The 14,177-nt window shown below is 35.5% G+C and overlaps 1 protein-coding gene across 13 annotated transcripts in view; it reads left to right on the top strand.

Moving 5' to 3' along the window:
- EDEM3 (ER degradation enhancing alpha-mannosidase like protein 3) overlaps window positions 1-13,843 on the top strand; it is a 66,463-nt gene extending 52,620 nt beyond the window's left edge. For 5 of the 13 annotated variants that reach the window (XM_017524398.1, XM_017524391.1, XM_017524397.1 and 2 more), the window contains 3 exons: window positions 883-1,068; window positions 2,352-2,399; window positions 9,890-13,843. In XM_017524398.1, the coding sequence (XP_017379887.1) occupies window positions 883-1,068; window positions 2,352-2,399; window positions 9,890-10,299 (644 nt within the window). In that variant the 3' untranslated portion in view covers window positions 10,300-13,843. The remainder of the gene's footprint in view (window positions 1-882; window positions 1,069-2,351; window positions 2,400-9,889) is intronic. The other 8 variants (XM_017524396.1, XM_017524400.1, XM_017524402.1 and 5 more) reach the window with 4 other exon arrangements.
- The last annotated feature ends 334 nt before the right edge of the window (window positions 13,844-14,177 follow it).

Here is a 14,177-nt window from a genome sequence, read left to right as displayed (position 1 = left end):
GGATCTTTTTCCACTGAAATAACAAATTACCCTGCTAACTGAAACAGTCTTTCTGTGTGCCAGTTTCAGGTCCCCAAGAGAGACTCAGAGTCACATAGCCATCTTTAGTCTAATCAGTTATTACTAAGAGGACGGGTCATACATTCTGCACTTAGCAGGAACTATGAGAGCAAGTGCTCTGAGACAGGACAGACAGTTTCTTCTGGGAGACTGGCATGCGAGTTGGAGGTGGCCATGATTGTTGCCTCCAGAAAAACAGCATGTTACTAGTACCACTACTATTAGTAGTCCTACTATGATTATTTAACCAGTGCAAAATAGCAATACTGATTAGTTCAGCTTATAGAGGAAAAAGCACTATAATCATAACTATTCTTTTTGTGCATTATAAAAAAAAGAACTATCCATATTTAGTCTGGTAAAACAGTGTAATCATGCCACTAGTGGAAATTTTAAACAAGAAAATTCATTCATACTTCTATCACTATACTCCAACTCATTGAATTTTTTCATTTCTAGGCTTTTCCATAAGTATATGAAATTTTTATAGTCATAATTGTAGAATTCTGGATTCTACTTTTTTAATGCATTATTATTCTGTGTGTCCTATCAAGTAGGTCATTATTAGTTTACTTATAATGGTATACAGTTGTTTACAATTATAACTAGTAAAATTCTTTGGGCATAGAGCTTTTTGCTTCTTTTGTATTATTTCCTTTGGATACATTTCTATGAGAACTAGTGGGTCTAAAAGTTATGTTTGTTTTTATGATTCTTGATGCATAAAATTAACTCTGTCAGTGTAAAAATCAGTAGCAACTGGTAGATAGATCTTTTTAATGTCTGGGTGTTTTGATGTTGCTGTATTTATTTTCTGGCTAGATGACAATGAGGGGAGCAGCAGTGATACTGCCCCTCTGTTCCAGATGGCAGGTGATGGAAAGGATACGGATGACATCAAGATCCCTATGCTGTTCTTATTCAGCAAAGAAGGAAGTATCATACTGGATGCCGTCCGGGAATATGAGGAGGTGGAAGTGCTCCTTTCTGATAAAGCAAAAGATCGAGGTAAGAGTAAAATGCCATTTGTTTTTTAATGCAACTGAGTATTGATTTTGCTAGTTTGATAACAAGAATGAGTAACACAAAATTTTTTTGGGTTCACTGGTAAAAGTAAAATTTTTAGAAGATGATTTCAAAATATATTTTTCTTTGGGAAATAAAACATTTATTTTGCTTTGTTTTCTGAATTAGGATGTTTTTAGAAATATTTTTTATGTGTCATTTGTAATTTTTGTCATGAGTCTGTTCAGTTGATAAAAATACAAGAGAGTACTTCTGAATGTTAAAGCCATTTTAACATCCAGAAATATTCACCGTTTGATTTCATGGATGCCACACCTTACATGTCTTTTATAAGGAATAAGAAGACATATATAGAATGTTGTGTACAATATAGATAGTAGTTGGTCTCAACAGGCCACCTATAATCAAATGAGCACTGTCTTGGTGAAGGCAATAGAAGTCTAGCAGCTTCTTCCCAATGAGATCTAAGTTTATCACATGGATATTTATAAGGGTCACAAACAGCTGTTTCTGAAAAACAAGATAGCTTGTGTTAATTTATGAGAGTAGATAGTCCTCTCTAGACCAAAATGTATGTTAGTAATTTGAAATCTCTTTGAAACCCAAATTACTATATAAATGCAAGGACTTACTAGCATTCTTACATAGTTTCACACCCAGGGATGGAGGAGAAATGAGGGAAGATGAGCCTTCAGACACAGGCAGTGATCTTGCTTGTGGTAGCAGTCTTTCCTGTCCGATGGAGAGACCCGTAGAGAGAGCTGAAGTCCTCCCATACCCTTAAATACATGAAGTTGTATAATAGTATGGGGTTGTTATATGTCCCTGGGGTGTTTGTTAGATATGTAGGAATCTGATTCAATCCAAGTGGGACATTTTTCAAGAAAAAAGTTTGGTGATGATCATGCTAACATAATCATGCTAGCCTAATTTTGGCTTCTTGTATTGCTTTATTCTTCTTTGAGATTTTTTGAAATGTCAATTATTTAAGAGCATTTATGTCAAGTAAGAAAGAGCAATGGAGTGAGTAGGATGTTTGTATATAACAATGTATACATGGAAACAGAACAGAATACACAGGTTTTCTAATCTTAAATCCTCTGTATAACTGATTTGTTTTTTTCCTGGGTTCTTTTCTAAACTCAGATCTTCTTGCCTACCTATGTGCATTTAGGTACATCTAACATAGGCCAATTATTATTTCATGTAACTCTAATGCATTTGCTTTTTTTCCCCCTTATTTTGTGCTACCACTGGAATTTCAGCAGCAATATTAAAAGGTAAAATGATTCCAAGCTACATTATTAATAGTAGTAAGTATCTTGCATTAATAAGCCTTAAATTATATATGTATGTGTGTATACACACACACAAGTACATATATTATTTTGTTTCAGTGGATACTGATAACTGTTGTAATTAGATTATTTTCATGTCTAGTCAGCTGTCATGTAATAATAGATTTTAATTGATTCTGTCATAACAAATTCTAATAATTATACATCCCATATAATAGATGAATTCTATGTCTATGTCCATGTAAGAGTCACTCTAACAAAGGCATTATTGTTTTGGTATGTATCACTTTGATCACTTTTTATTAGAGCATAAGGTAAAATATTTAAGGTCTTGACTTGTTTTAAAAACTCGTGTGTGTGGGGTACATGGGTTAGGACTACAGGCTTATGGTAAAGCATGCGCTTCCTATACTGAGACATGAGTAATTTTACTAAAAATCTTGGTAAATAGTATCCCCTTAAGGACCTTGCATTAAAAGGACATTATTTAAAAGATATTTTTTGAAAAGTTTTGGTAGCCTATAAATGTATTGAACTGTGATTGTTATAGAGTGATCTTTTGATAGAAGTATTGAAAAGCTCCCTTTTTGTGTAATAGCCCTCTCTATACAGCTATATTAATTAGCAGCAAGATACAGCATAATTGTTCGTATTTGTTAATGTAACGGAAAGCAGTGATAATAGTTTTATGAAATTAACAAATGTATTCACTAGGATAGTATCCTAAGAAGCTACACAGTCCGTAGTGGTTATCATTTGTCCTGTACCATTACCACATACGTCAGCGTTTCTCCCGTGTCAGAATCAACCTATATACTTGTTAAAAGTGTTGACTTCTGAGTCCTGCTCCAAATACTGAATCAGACTTTCTGAGTGTTGGGAATCAGAATCTGAAACTTCAGACAAACGTCCTAGGTGACTGTGTTGTAGCTGCCTCCTCAGCTATACTTTGAGTAATACTGAACAAGATTCAGAAAGCACCCTTTTCTGTCTCCCAACTATGTATCTGGCTGTACTGTACCATCACAGGGACTAGTTGATGGATTATATAAGTACACTAAATAATAACATCCTTAAAATCTGCACAATAAAATGTTCTCCAGATTGCCTTTTCTAGAAATGTCATTCCACAAACACATACTTTCCCTGTGAAGTCACACAGTGCTGATTTAGCAGTCCTTTTCATATATTAATACAGAAAATAGAAGCCCTAAAAAGCCTTCACCCCTGTCTGACTCTGATAAGTCCATGCCATTAGTATAGACATATCTGAAGCTGTTCTGCTAGCAGAAATTTTCTGGTTATCTGATTACACATTCTTCTTTAGAAGCTAAAAAGCATTAGCATGTTTATCAAGTGGTGTTGCTTCCTTAGGTCAAACCTGTGGCACTTCTGAAAGTTAAGCTCTCCACAGTCTATAGTTGAACAGAATTTTCCCTATCATATCTCTCAGTGTTTCATTTCCCCAGAATTTCAGTTCATAAAGGTACTTAATTATTCCAACCCTGTGCCTACAAACAAAAGGCGATGTGTTGTTACCTTTAGGTCTAAATTGAAGTAGTTTACAATTAAATTTCCTTTTTTCAATAGTATTTCTCACAGGGAAGAAACATCAGCATTTTTACGTTCCAATACATTGTCATGCTTGCAACTTAAGAGTGTGAGCCTATAGTTTCTTAAGGGCTCTAGACAGATGTTTTCAGCCTACTCTATTTGTGTCTATCTGGTAAAGAGGCAGAGAAAATGGAAGAAAGAAAAAGAAAGTTCCATTCTTTGCCTTGCTCTGATTTAAGTCAGGCAGGGCCACTTTTCCTGATTATCCCCCACTGAACTTGATTGGGGTGAATGTTCTACAGCTGAACCATAGACCTTAAGTTGCTGTTGGAAAGGATTTGATCCCAAGGAGAAAAATCTAGTACATATGCAGATAAACTCTACCTGGAGAGAAACATTTGAAACGTTCTTCTTAGCAGAGTTGATACTTAACTTCCCCATCTCCATCCAAGGCACGTTTTTCTCATGCATTTTCACATTTGCACCATCTCTTCCCTTTTTCTGCAAGTTCCCAGTCAATCCCTATCCCCTTCCTCATGGCCCTTTTCCTCTTTGAGAACATTTATTTAGACATCCTAAATTTCAAATGCCAACTTCTTTAGGAAATTTTCTGTTATTCTCCCAGGTAAAATTTAAGGGTTTTGTTTTGTTTTGAGACACAATCTTGCTCTGTTGCCCAGGATGGAGTACAGTGGCATGATCTTGGCTCACCTGCAACCCCTGGTTCAAGCAATTCTCCTGCCTCAGTCTCCTGAGTAGCTGGGATTACAGGCGTGTGCTACCATGCTCGGCTAATTTTTGTTTTTTTAGTAGAGATGGGGTTTCACCATGTTGGTCAGGCTGGTCTTGAACTCGTGACCTCATGATCCACCTGCCTTGGCCTCCCGAAGTGCTGGGATTACAAATGTGAGCCATTGCACCTGCCAAGGGTGTCTTTATAATACAGTTCTACTATGATACTTATATAGTTCTTTGCCTGCTTCTCATCTCTATATTCCTTGCTTTCAGTAAACATTTAATGTACAGATGAATGAATGAATGAATGGTTGTACAACATCCAATCTCTAAGTCTTTGCTAAGGTTCACTTCCTGTTTTATTATTTAAACGTACTGATTTTCTTTTCTCTGTATTTTGAGATTTTCTCCATTATTTTTTCTTGTATTTCTGATGTACCATTCCTGAATTTAATATTGTGGTTGTTATGCTCTTAGGTCTTTGATGGCACATACTGATGAAAACAGGCAGCTTAGGATCAAGATTTGTAGCAGTGTAGCAGATTTTAACTCTTCTTTTTGTAGTTCTCTGACTTTTTAGTAGTTCTATAGTTCCTTCAACTTGCGAAAACTAAAATATTTTCTTCTATGGGTATCTTCAAAGTTTCTCTCTCTCTCTCTCTCTCTCATTTCTAAATATATGTAGTGTTCATTAACTTGCTCTTTACAGTTAAAGCTATATTAAAGACATGCCTTCAAGCTAGTAGGATAGCATAATTTATTATTTTGAAAGCTACATTACATTTTGTATTGTGACTGTACCATAATTTATTTAAACATCTCACTATTAGGCATCCACACTGTTTCCAGGTTTTTTGTTTTGCCACTGTATACAATGGTGCAGGTAACATTCTTGTACATATCTTCTTACATATGCATACTTTTACTTTTCTAGAATTTTGAGGTTTACTAAAATGGAATGGTGGCGGAAAGGATATGGATCTTTTAGCTTTAATAGATGTTGCAAGTTGCATTCCAAAAAAGATTGTAGCAGCTCACATCCCTTCCAGCAAGATATGAGAGTATATGTTTCTTCCTAATTTTAGTCAGCATATTTCCCTTTATAGGTAAATTTTTTATTTTTTCTCTTTTTGGATTGCCTAGTCATATGTTTAGCCTTCTTTAAATAAGATTGTCTTTTCTAGGTATTTTATAGGATCTCTCTATTTGTGTGCATTTCTTTTTCTGTATTTACATACATACACATAAAGAAATAGAAGTTCTATGAATTATCTGGAAAAGACACACACACATAGAGACAGAGGTTACACACACACACACACACACACACACACACACAGACACCCACACACACACTATTTTCCCAACATGTCATCTTTTCACTTTGTTTATGTAACTTTTATAACATTTTTATGTAATCAGAAATAATTAATTTCTTTAAGACCCCTGGGTCTCCCTTCTCACTTCAGAAGATCACTCCATCCTATTTTTACATAATATTTTCCTAAATTATTCTGGCATTTTTAAACCATTTTTTACATATTGGTCTCTAAATCATATGGAATTTTAAAATATAAGTCTTTCTTTCCAATTGAGTTGTCAGTTACTAAATACCATTTATGAAGCAAACCCTGAATCTCCTTCAGCTAAACTGCCTGCTTTATAACAAATATTCTTGCCTAGTTGGATCTGCTTCTAGACTTGCCCTTCTGTTCTACTAGTCTGTTTATTTTCATACCAATAATACAACAATTTGCTTTTCGAGTAAATTTTATTATCTGATAGGGCAAGTCCCCCCTCACTGATTCTTCTTAGAATTTCATGACCTTTCTTTGACATATGCTGTTCTATAGAAACTTTAATTGTATCTGGTTCTAAAATGGAAACAAGAAGTACAAATGAGATTCATTTTGAAATTATATAATTGCATACTTTACATATAAATTAGGAAAATGTTAAATGTTAAGACTTTTCCTTTAAGAATATACCTATAAATTTAATCAAATCTTGTTTTAGGTTCTCATTATGATTTTATAGTATATGGTCTTATACCTTTTATAATAAATCTAATTCTGTGTTTTGTAGCTTTTATTTTTATTATGAAAAGGTTTAATGATTATATTTTTAGCTAGTTATTGCTACTACAAAGGAGTTTCTGATATTTGCAGTCTCCTTACCAAGTTCACTTATCAATTTTAATAGTTTTTTAAATTAGAGTTGCTTTGATAGTATATGATCACAATTCAAAAATACAAATAATTTGATCTTTTTCTATATTTACATTGATTATTCTACTTTGTTGCCCAATTTCATTAGCTAGATTTCCAAAATAATGTTGTATATGTAACCCTAGGAGAGTGTTTGATCACAAGCACAATCTTCATTACCAGGTAACCCTACACCTTTTCCTCCTCTTCTTCTAATCTGGAATAATAGAATCGAGAAAAAAACTTGGATATTTTTTTTTTTCCCGAGGCAGTCTTGCTCTGTCACCCAGACTGGAATGCAGTGGCATGATCTCGGCTCACTGCAATCTCTGCCTCCCAGATTCAAGCAATTTTCCTGCCTCAGCCTCCCGAGTAGCTGGGATTACAGGCAGTGCCTCGGCCTCTCAAAGTGCAGGGATTACAGGTGTGAACCACTGCGCCTGGCCGGAGGTGTTTCTTTTTGTTCTCTCTTGAATTTAGGGAATCTAGGATAAATAAACCGCCAGTAGCCAGCTACCTTCATCTTTCTTTGGTCCCATCATTGGTTTCCCTAATTGCCTAATTAAATTGTACCTTTTTCACAGCTTAGAAGACAGAGATTGTCTGGAACTCCTCAATCCACCTCTCAACTTCCCTCCCAAAAAAGAAAAAAACCAAAAAAAAACACCCTAGGAATGTAAACTTTCAGAGTCAGGTAATCCCACCTAATCAGGGTGAATATATGTGTGTAGTAGGGGCAGAAAGGGGGAAATCCCTTTCTTCTCCATCATAAAGGGTTACAGCTGACAACTCTGTTTAAAGAAAAAACCAGGTTAACAAGAGAAACCATAATAATTATGTGTACATGTGTGCACAGGAGCCATACAAAATATAAAAGGTTGAAGCTTACCCTCTTCTTCCGGGAGAGGAATACGAGGGAATGAATAGGCCCAATGCTCAATGATTGGTAAATGATTCTCTTTGCATATTGTCCAGAGAAAGTCCCCAGTCTAATCTCTTGGAGCTGTCTCCAGAAGAAAAGTCTGTTGGGGTGTGGTGAGGACCCCAGTCTACTCTTGTCTGATGGCTTTTTTTTCCTTTTTTTTTGAGACAGAGTTTCACTCAGTCAGGCTGGAATACAGTGGTGTGATCTTAGCTCACTGCAACCTCTGCCTCCTGGGGTCAAGTAATTCTCGTGCCTCAGCATCCCAAGTAGCTGGAATTACAGGCGTCCGCCACCATGCCTGGCTAATTTTTTGTATTATTAGTAAAGACAGTATTTCACCATGCTGGCCAGGCTTGTCTTGAACTCCAGACCTCAGGTGATCCGCCCGCCTCAGCCTCCCAAAGTGCTGGGATTACAGGCATGAACCACTGCGCTTGGCCTCTGATGGTTCAGTTTTTTTCTGCTTGATGAGAGTCCTAGGGAGGGATTCTTGAGACAACTGCATTTCTTTTGGAAAGAAGCTTCCTTTGATAAGAAAATTCTAGAGAGAGTCCCCTCAGTTGCTTCCAGAAAGAGGATCATAGAGACAGGGAGGCAGGGGAAGCAGGGGAAGGTCAGAGACAAATTTTGGTTCTGAGGCTTATTTCTGAGGCCTTTCAGTTTTCCAAGCATTCATCATGCCGAAGCACCATATTTTGGGGAATCGTTTTCTCTGTCCCAACAGTGCCCACCCATACCTTCCTGCATGTCTCCATTTCCTTTGGTTTTTCCGTTTTTTACATAAATCATCTGCCCTCCCTTCTTTGACTATTATCTCTACGTGTATTTTAAATCTCAGCTCAAGTGTCACTTTCTGAAGGAACCTCTCAAATCGCTTTACAGTTGTCCCTCTGTATCTGTGGGTTCTGCCCCCATGGATTCAACCAACTGTGGATAGGAAATATTCAAGAAGGAAAAGTCCATATATTGAACATACACGGACTTTTTTTTTTTTTGTCATTATTCTCCAAACAATGCAGTACACCAATGATTTGCTTAACATTTATGTTGTATTAGGTATTATAAGTAATCTAGAGATGATTTAAAGCATATGGGATGATGTGTGTCAGTTATATGCAAAATACTGTGTTATTTTACATAAGGGATTTGAGCATCCAACATCCTTATCTTTCTTTCATAACATGTCATGGTTGAGTTTTCTATGTATTTTCTGTGATTATTTGCATAGTAAATATCTTTTTCCCCCATTGGACTGTAAGGCCCATAAGGGCAGGTATAGCATTTGGTATTGCTCCCATTTTATCCCTAGCACTGTGCAGAGTGATCACTTGGAAGACGCTTGCTGGCCAGCTGCATCACAGAGGCAGAGACTGAACAGGATGTAGCATTTGGGCGTCAGTGCTATTTTAAGCACTTTCTTATAGGAACCCCAAATAAAATGCCTCTATTGGTCTCATTGTATATTCATTGTAAGAGGTTTAACCTTCCAGTGGATTTTAGAATGACTATATCTTATAATTCATGTGCCTACAATAATAGAATTTTATAAATAATCTCAGTTCTTGTCTTGTGAAAATATTTTTGATCACTCATTCAAAAAAATCTGTGTTATCTGCATCTTTATGGCTTACTGAGTAGGAATTTCACTTTTCAAAGCAATAGTATTTTAAAATATAGCAATGATATATGCTGTTTAAAATGGATTCTATTTGATATGTTCTCATGTATAAGCTTAAGGTATCTAACAAATTTTAGCCATATCTTGCAAATCTCTACATATTTTAGTATTATTATTGGTTAGTGTACTTCTCAGCTTACTAATGTCCACCGAAGTCAGTCTTAGTTACTATCATTCCTTCCAATTTGGAAAAACGTTTATTTTCTAATACTGACACATTTTGCACAGTGAATATATAGGAAAATGTGAATGCATAAAGACAGTCTTCATTTCATTGCTGATGTTCACATTCTGCATTAACATGATTCTCTTTAACTTGTTATTTCATCTTCTTGCAAAAACCAGTATGTTTGGAAAGTACTTTTTTCTAGAGAAGTAGCATGAGTTTTGTTTCTTTCTCATGCAGATCCTGAAATGGAAAATGAAGAACAATCATCCCCTGAAAATGATTCTCAGAATCAGAGTGCTGAGCAGGTTTCATCAAGTTCTCAGGAGGTTGATTCGGTTGATCAAGAGTCTTCTGAGGAAAATTCTCTAAACTCTTACCCAGAATCATTATCTCCAGCAGATATGGACAATGCTGCAAGCATTTCCGCTTCTGAACAGACTTCTAATCCCACAGAAAACCATGAGACTACAAATCTTAATGGTGAATGTACAGATTTAGATAACCAGCTTCAAGAACAATCAGAAACTGAGGAAGATTCCAATCCTAATGTTAGCTGGGGTAAAAAGGTCCAGCCTATAGACTCCATATTAGCAGACTGGAATGAAGATATAGAAGCATTTGAAATGATGGAGAAGGATGAGCTATGACTCACTAAACAATCTGTTGGTAGGTATTTAAAAAGAGAAGGTAAATGTGTGTGGTTAATAGACACCCTAATACTAAGCAGGCTCTCTGATGGGAGGCGTTAAGTATGGTGAGAACAACCACGTTCTGACTGGCGTAGTTACCATAAGAATCTGGAGCATGCTTTGTTAGAAATGACTTTGTTTAAAATGGTCCCATCAAAAATGGTAATCCACAATTCCCCTTCAAATGCAGCACTGCACCACCCTGCAACACCTCAGGCCAGGCAAAGGTTACTGAGCATTCCTGGGAACCAGATTTCTGTAGTCTGTGGAGAGACAAGAAACAAAATTCACTTAATAGTGGAGTGGGGAATAGGAGTTTCGATAGTCTTCTAATTAAAGGAAGCTCGCCTTTCTTGGTTTTGGGGTTAGAGGCTCTTTTGGGAAGATGTCTACGATGTATTGTGGCATTCTGATTATGCTGCCTTCACAAAAATGCTCTTAAGTGACCTAAGTGGTTGTGAAGCAGATGCATTTATGGTGAAAACAGTCTTTGCTCATTGCTTTCACTTGTTTCATTTAGTGACAAATGATCAAAATGACTTGATTTTTTTGTTCCCTCTTAACAATGTCCTTTTTATTTAAACCAAAGGTGAAGCCAGTGTACTTTCTCAGTGAGTTCTCTGCATAAAGACTAATCAGTGGGACCAGGTAAAAAGGTCATATAATATATTGTGGAGATTGCTTACCTAAGAGTTCTGAAAAATGGAGCAAGGGAGAAACCATGGTGTTGCAATAAGAACCTCCCATTGGGCCTTCCATAGGGAAAGCCGTGACTACTCTGAAATGGAACCTAGCCTTGTAAGGTAGTTGATAAGTCTTTTCCAGTTCATTTCTCATAGAGGTGGTTACCTCGAGCCATCAGCCTTACTCCATCCCGTTTGGTATGCAATTTGAGCCACAAGGCTCATGTCGCCAACAGCTGTATACATTTTGTTCCATTTTTCTGTCTTACAGAGCCATGATAAAACTGTGGTTAGTGTTTTAAAGTTCCTGGAGTAACTACTGTTTTTCTCCTTTGAAACTTAGATTTCTAAAGTTGCACCTAAGGAGTCTGTCACATTTTCTGTTGAATCATGGTTTTTGTTTTTGTTTTTAACAGATATTCCTTCTGATATGGACTTGAAAATTAGTGTATAGTGACCTGTGTTTAAAAAAAAAAAAAGTACAGTAGCAAGTACATATAGCCATATAGCTTAACGAGAATTCCCCCACCCCCTTCTTTTTGTTGTTGTAGTCTGGTGCTGGCCACATTTAAGTTTTAAATTTTTTAAAATTTTGTTGTTGATATCTGTAGACAGCCCTGTAGTTGAAATCATGGCTTTATTCATTTTATTTATTTTTTTAAACTAGCCTGAATCAGTTCTAAAGGAATATTTGAGAGATGTAATTTTTTTCTCTTTTCATGACATTACACAATAACCTTTCCCTAAAACACAGTTGTGAGATACTGATGAGCTGTAAGTGGAGCTGTTAAAAACAGCAGTGCTGTATTGTAGTTATGTATATTCGTGTACAGTATGTCTTAGATCCCAGGTAAACAGATTCTTTTCTGAGAGGATAAATACCTGCATTCAGATATTCCAACTAAACATAATTGAGTCAGGGAGTAGTAAATGTAATGGAGAATTCACTTTGGGGAGGGGGAAAAAGAATAGTATACAAGACCCTTATTGGCTCTTAATTATATCTGAAACCAAAATGGATAATTTTAGTCTCTCTGCATGTGAGATTTGGTGTAACAAGATAGAACTATAATATATATATAGTATATGGAAGGATAGACATAGTGCTTTGTTCATTTTAATTGCAAAGCTGCCAAAATAGCTGAAGCTTAATTACTTGACTTGCCTTGATTTATAGGACTGGGGCTTGGAGAAAATGAACAGATGTTCCTCTAAGACATTGATTACAGAAGCCTTATATACATGGATTTGATTTTGTATTTGTAGCTGAAAGCCATTGTTGTCTAAATCTAACTTTTCTAAGTTACCAAAACAACATAATTTCTTTTCCAACAAGGAGAACTGTATGGCACGAAGGATTGTGTGACACATATGGAAAAGCCAGCTTACTGCCACTCTCTTCCTTTGGCCATTAGAGGGAGTTGTTGCCCTTCATTGACGTTTAGAAGCAAATTGTTCACTTGTTAAGAAAAGTAAATCCTTAAAAAAAAAGAAAAGGAAAAAATTTAACCAATTTTTCTTAATACCCCAAAGGAATGACACTCAATTTTTCTCTAATTAAGAAAAGAGGACATAATGTTCAGTTTAAAAACACTGATGTTGTAATTGATTCTACATTCATTTATGTACTTGACATACTGCCACAGAGTCGTTCTTGAGTTCATTAAAAATTCCAAAGGCATTAGTTTTTTTTTTTTTAATGTTTTGTTTCTTTAGTTACCTTTTATAGACATTTTAGTAACTTGCTAAAGATTCAGGGGATTCTGTGAAACCCCGAATTTAGAAACATCTGGTCTACCTCAGTTAAATGTTGACTGCTTAGAAGTAGAGCTGAAGTGATCACCACAGCCATAAAATTGTTTGACTAAGAAAGATTTATATAATGTTTACAAATCCGGAATCAAGTGAGGATTTTAGCTGAAAGTTAACAGATAGTAGAGCAAGTATTTAATTCAGGTATTTTCAAGTTTTAAAACTTGTTTACCTACTAAAAATAAAATAGAGTTTTTTTCTGCATATAAAAGTCCATTGAAATGAGATACCCTTATCTGCAGTAGTTTTCCCATAAAGTTTTAAGTGTAAAAGAGTTGTAATTTACTAGATATGTTTGGTATGGGATATTTTGTTGGGTAGGTTTTCTTTTCTTAAATTGTAATAGGCTTCCAGAAAGAGGATAATTGTTTCAGAGCAAATTAACTTTTGCCATTATACTTCTCCCTTTTTCTTTACGGTATTAGTAAAATGAAAAATTGTACACTCTCTGATTTTAGCTTCACTAATATAATTACTCTCTCAAGAAGTTTTAGAAAGTTACCATCACACAACATTTTTATAGTAAAGCCAGCATTTGTTCTCTCACCAAACCCCATGCCAAATTCATCATGAAGAAAGCTCAGCATAAGTAATTCAAATACTGCTTATAATTTTAGAAGGGGGTAGAATTTAGTAAATATTCCAGCCGGTCGTTTTATGCACAAGGCTTCAGTCAGAACATAGGAAAAAAAAAAAACATTCTGTGAATGAAATATTGTATGTTCAGATTTTATAAAAGACATTTTTAAAAGCCCAATTTACAGCCGTATATTTTCTTATGATGTAATTTATGAAAAAGATGTCTGTACTAACAGGTGCTGTAACACTACTGTTGTTGGATTTTATCGTTTGGTGATAAATGTATACAATATTTCTAAGGGAAACTATGTACTGTGATGTAAAAGTCTGGGCAAAATGTATATAATCCTGTATATAATTGTGTATTTGATTATAATTACTGATTGTAAAGATTTAATAAATATGTAAATATTCTGGTTTAGTTTTAATTTGAATTTTTATAATTACTGTACATATCTTTATACTTTTATGTCTTAATGTTGACCACTCTGTTTTACTTTTTTTTTTTTAACCTTTTATCCTCAGGGGAGTTAATTCTGGGGGACATCTTGGCTGTGAAAACCCAGGCTTGTGAGCTAAAGTAAGGCTTTTGGACCTTGTTCTAGGGTAACATAAGAAATCAATGAAGGGTTTTAAACAAGTCAGTAGCATGCAGAAAGGTAATGGTAAGTGAGTAAAACTCTAGAATTGTATACAAAGTATGATCCAGTGCTTGCTCACTCTCTCCATACACACACACACACACACACACACACAAAAAAT

The sequence above is a fragment of the Cebus imitator genome, unplaced genomic scaffold (genome assembly GCF_001604975.1).
Source record: "Cebus imitator isolate Cc_AM_T3 unplaced genomic scaffold, Cebus_imitator-1.0 Scaffold33, whole genome shotgun sequence".
Lineage (NCBI taxonomy): Eukaryota > Metazoa > Chordata > Mammalia > Primates > Cebidae > Cebus > Cebus imitator.
The sequence above is the reverse complement of the archived record's forward strand: the minus strand, read 5'-3'. Positions and strand labels throughout refer to the sequence as shown.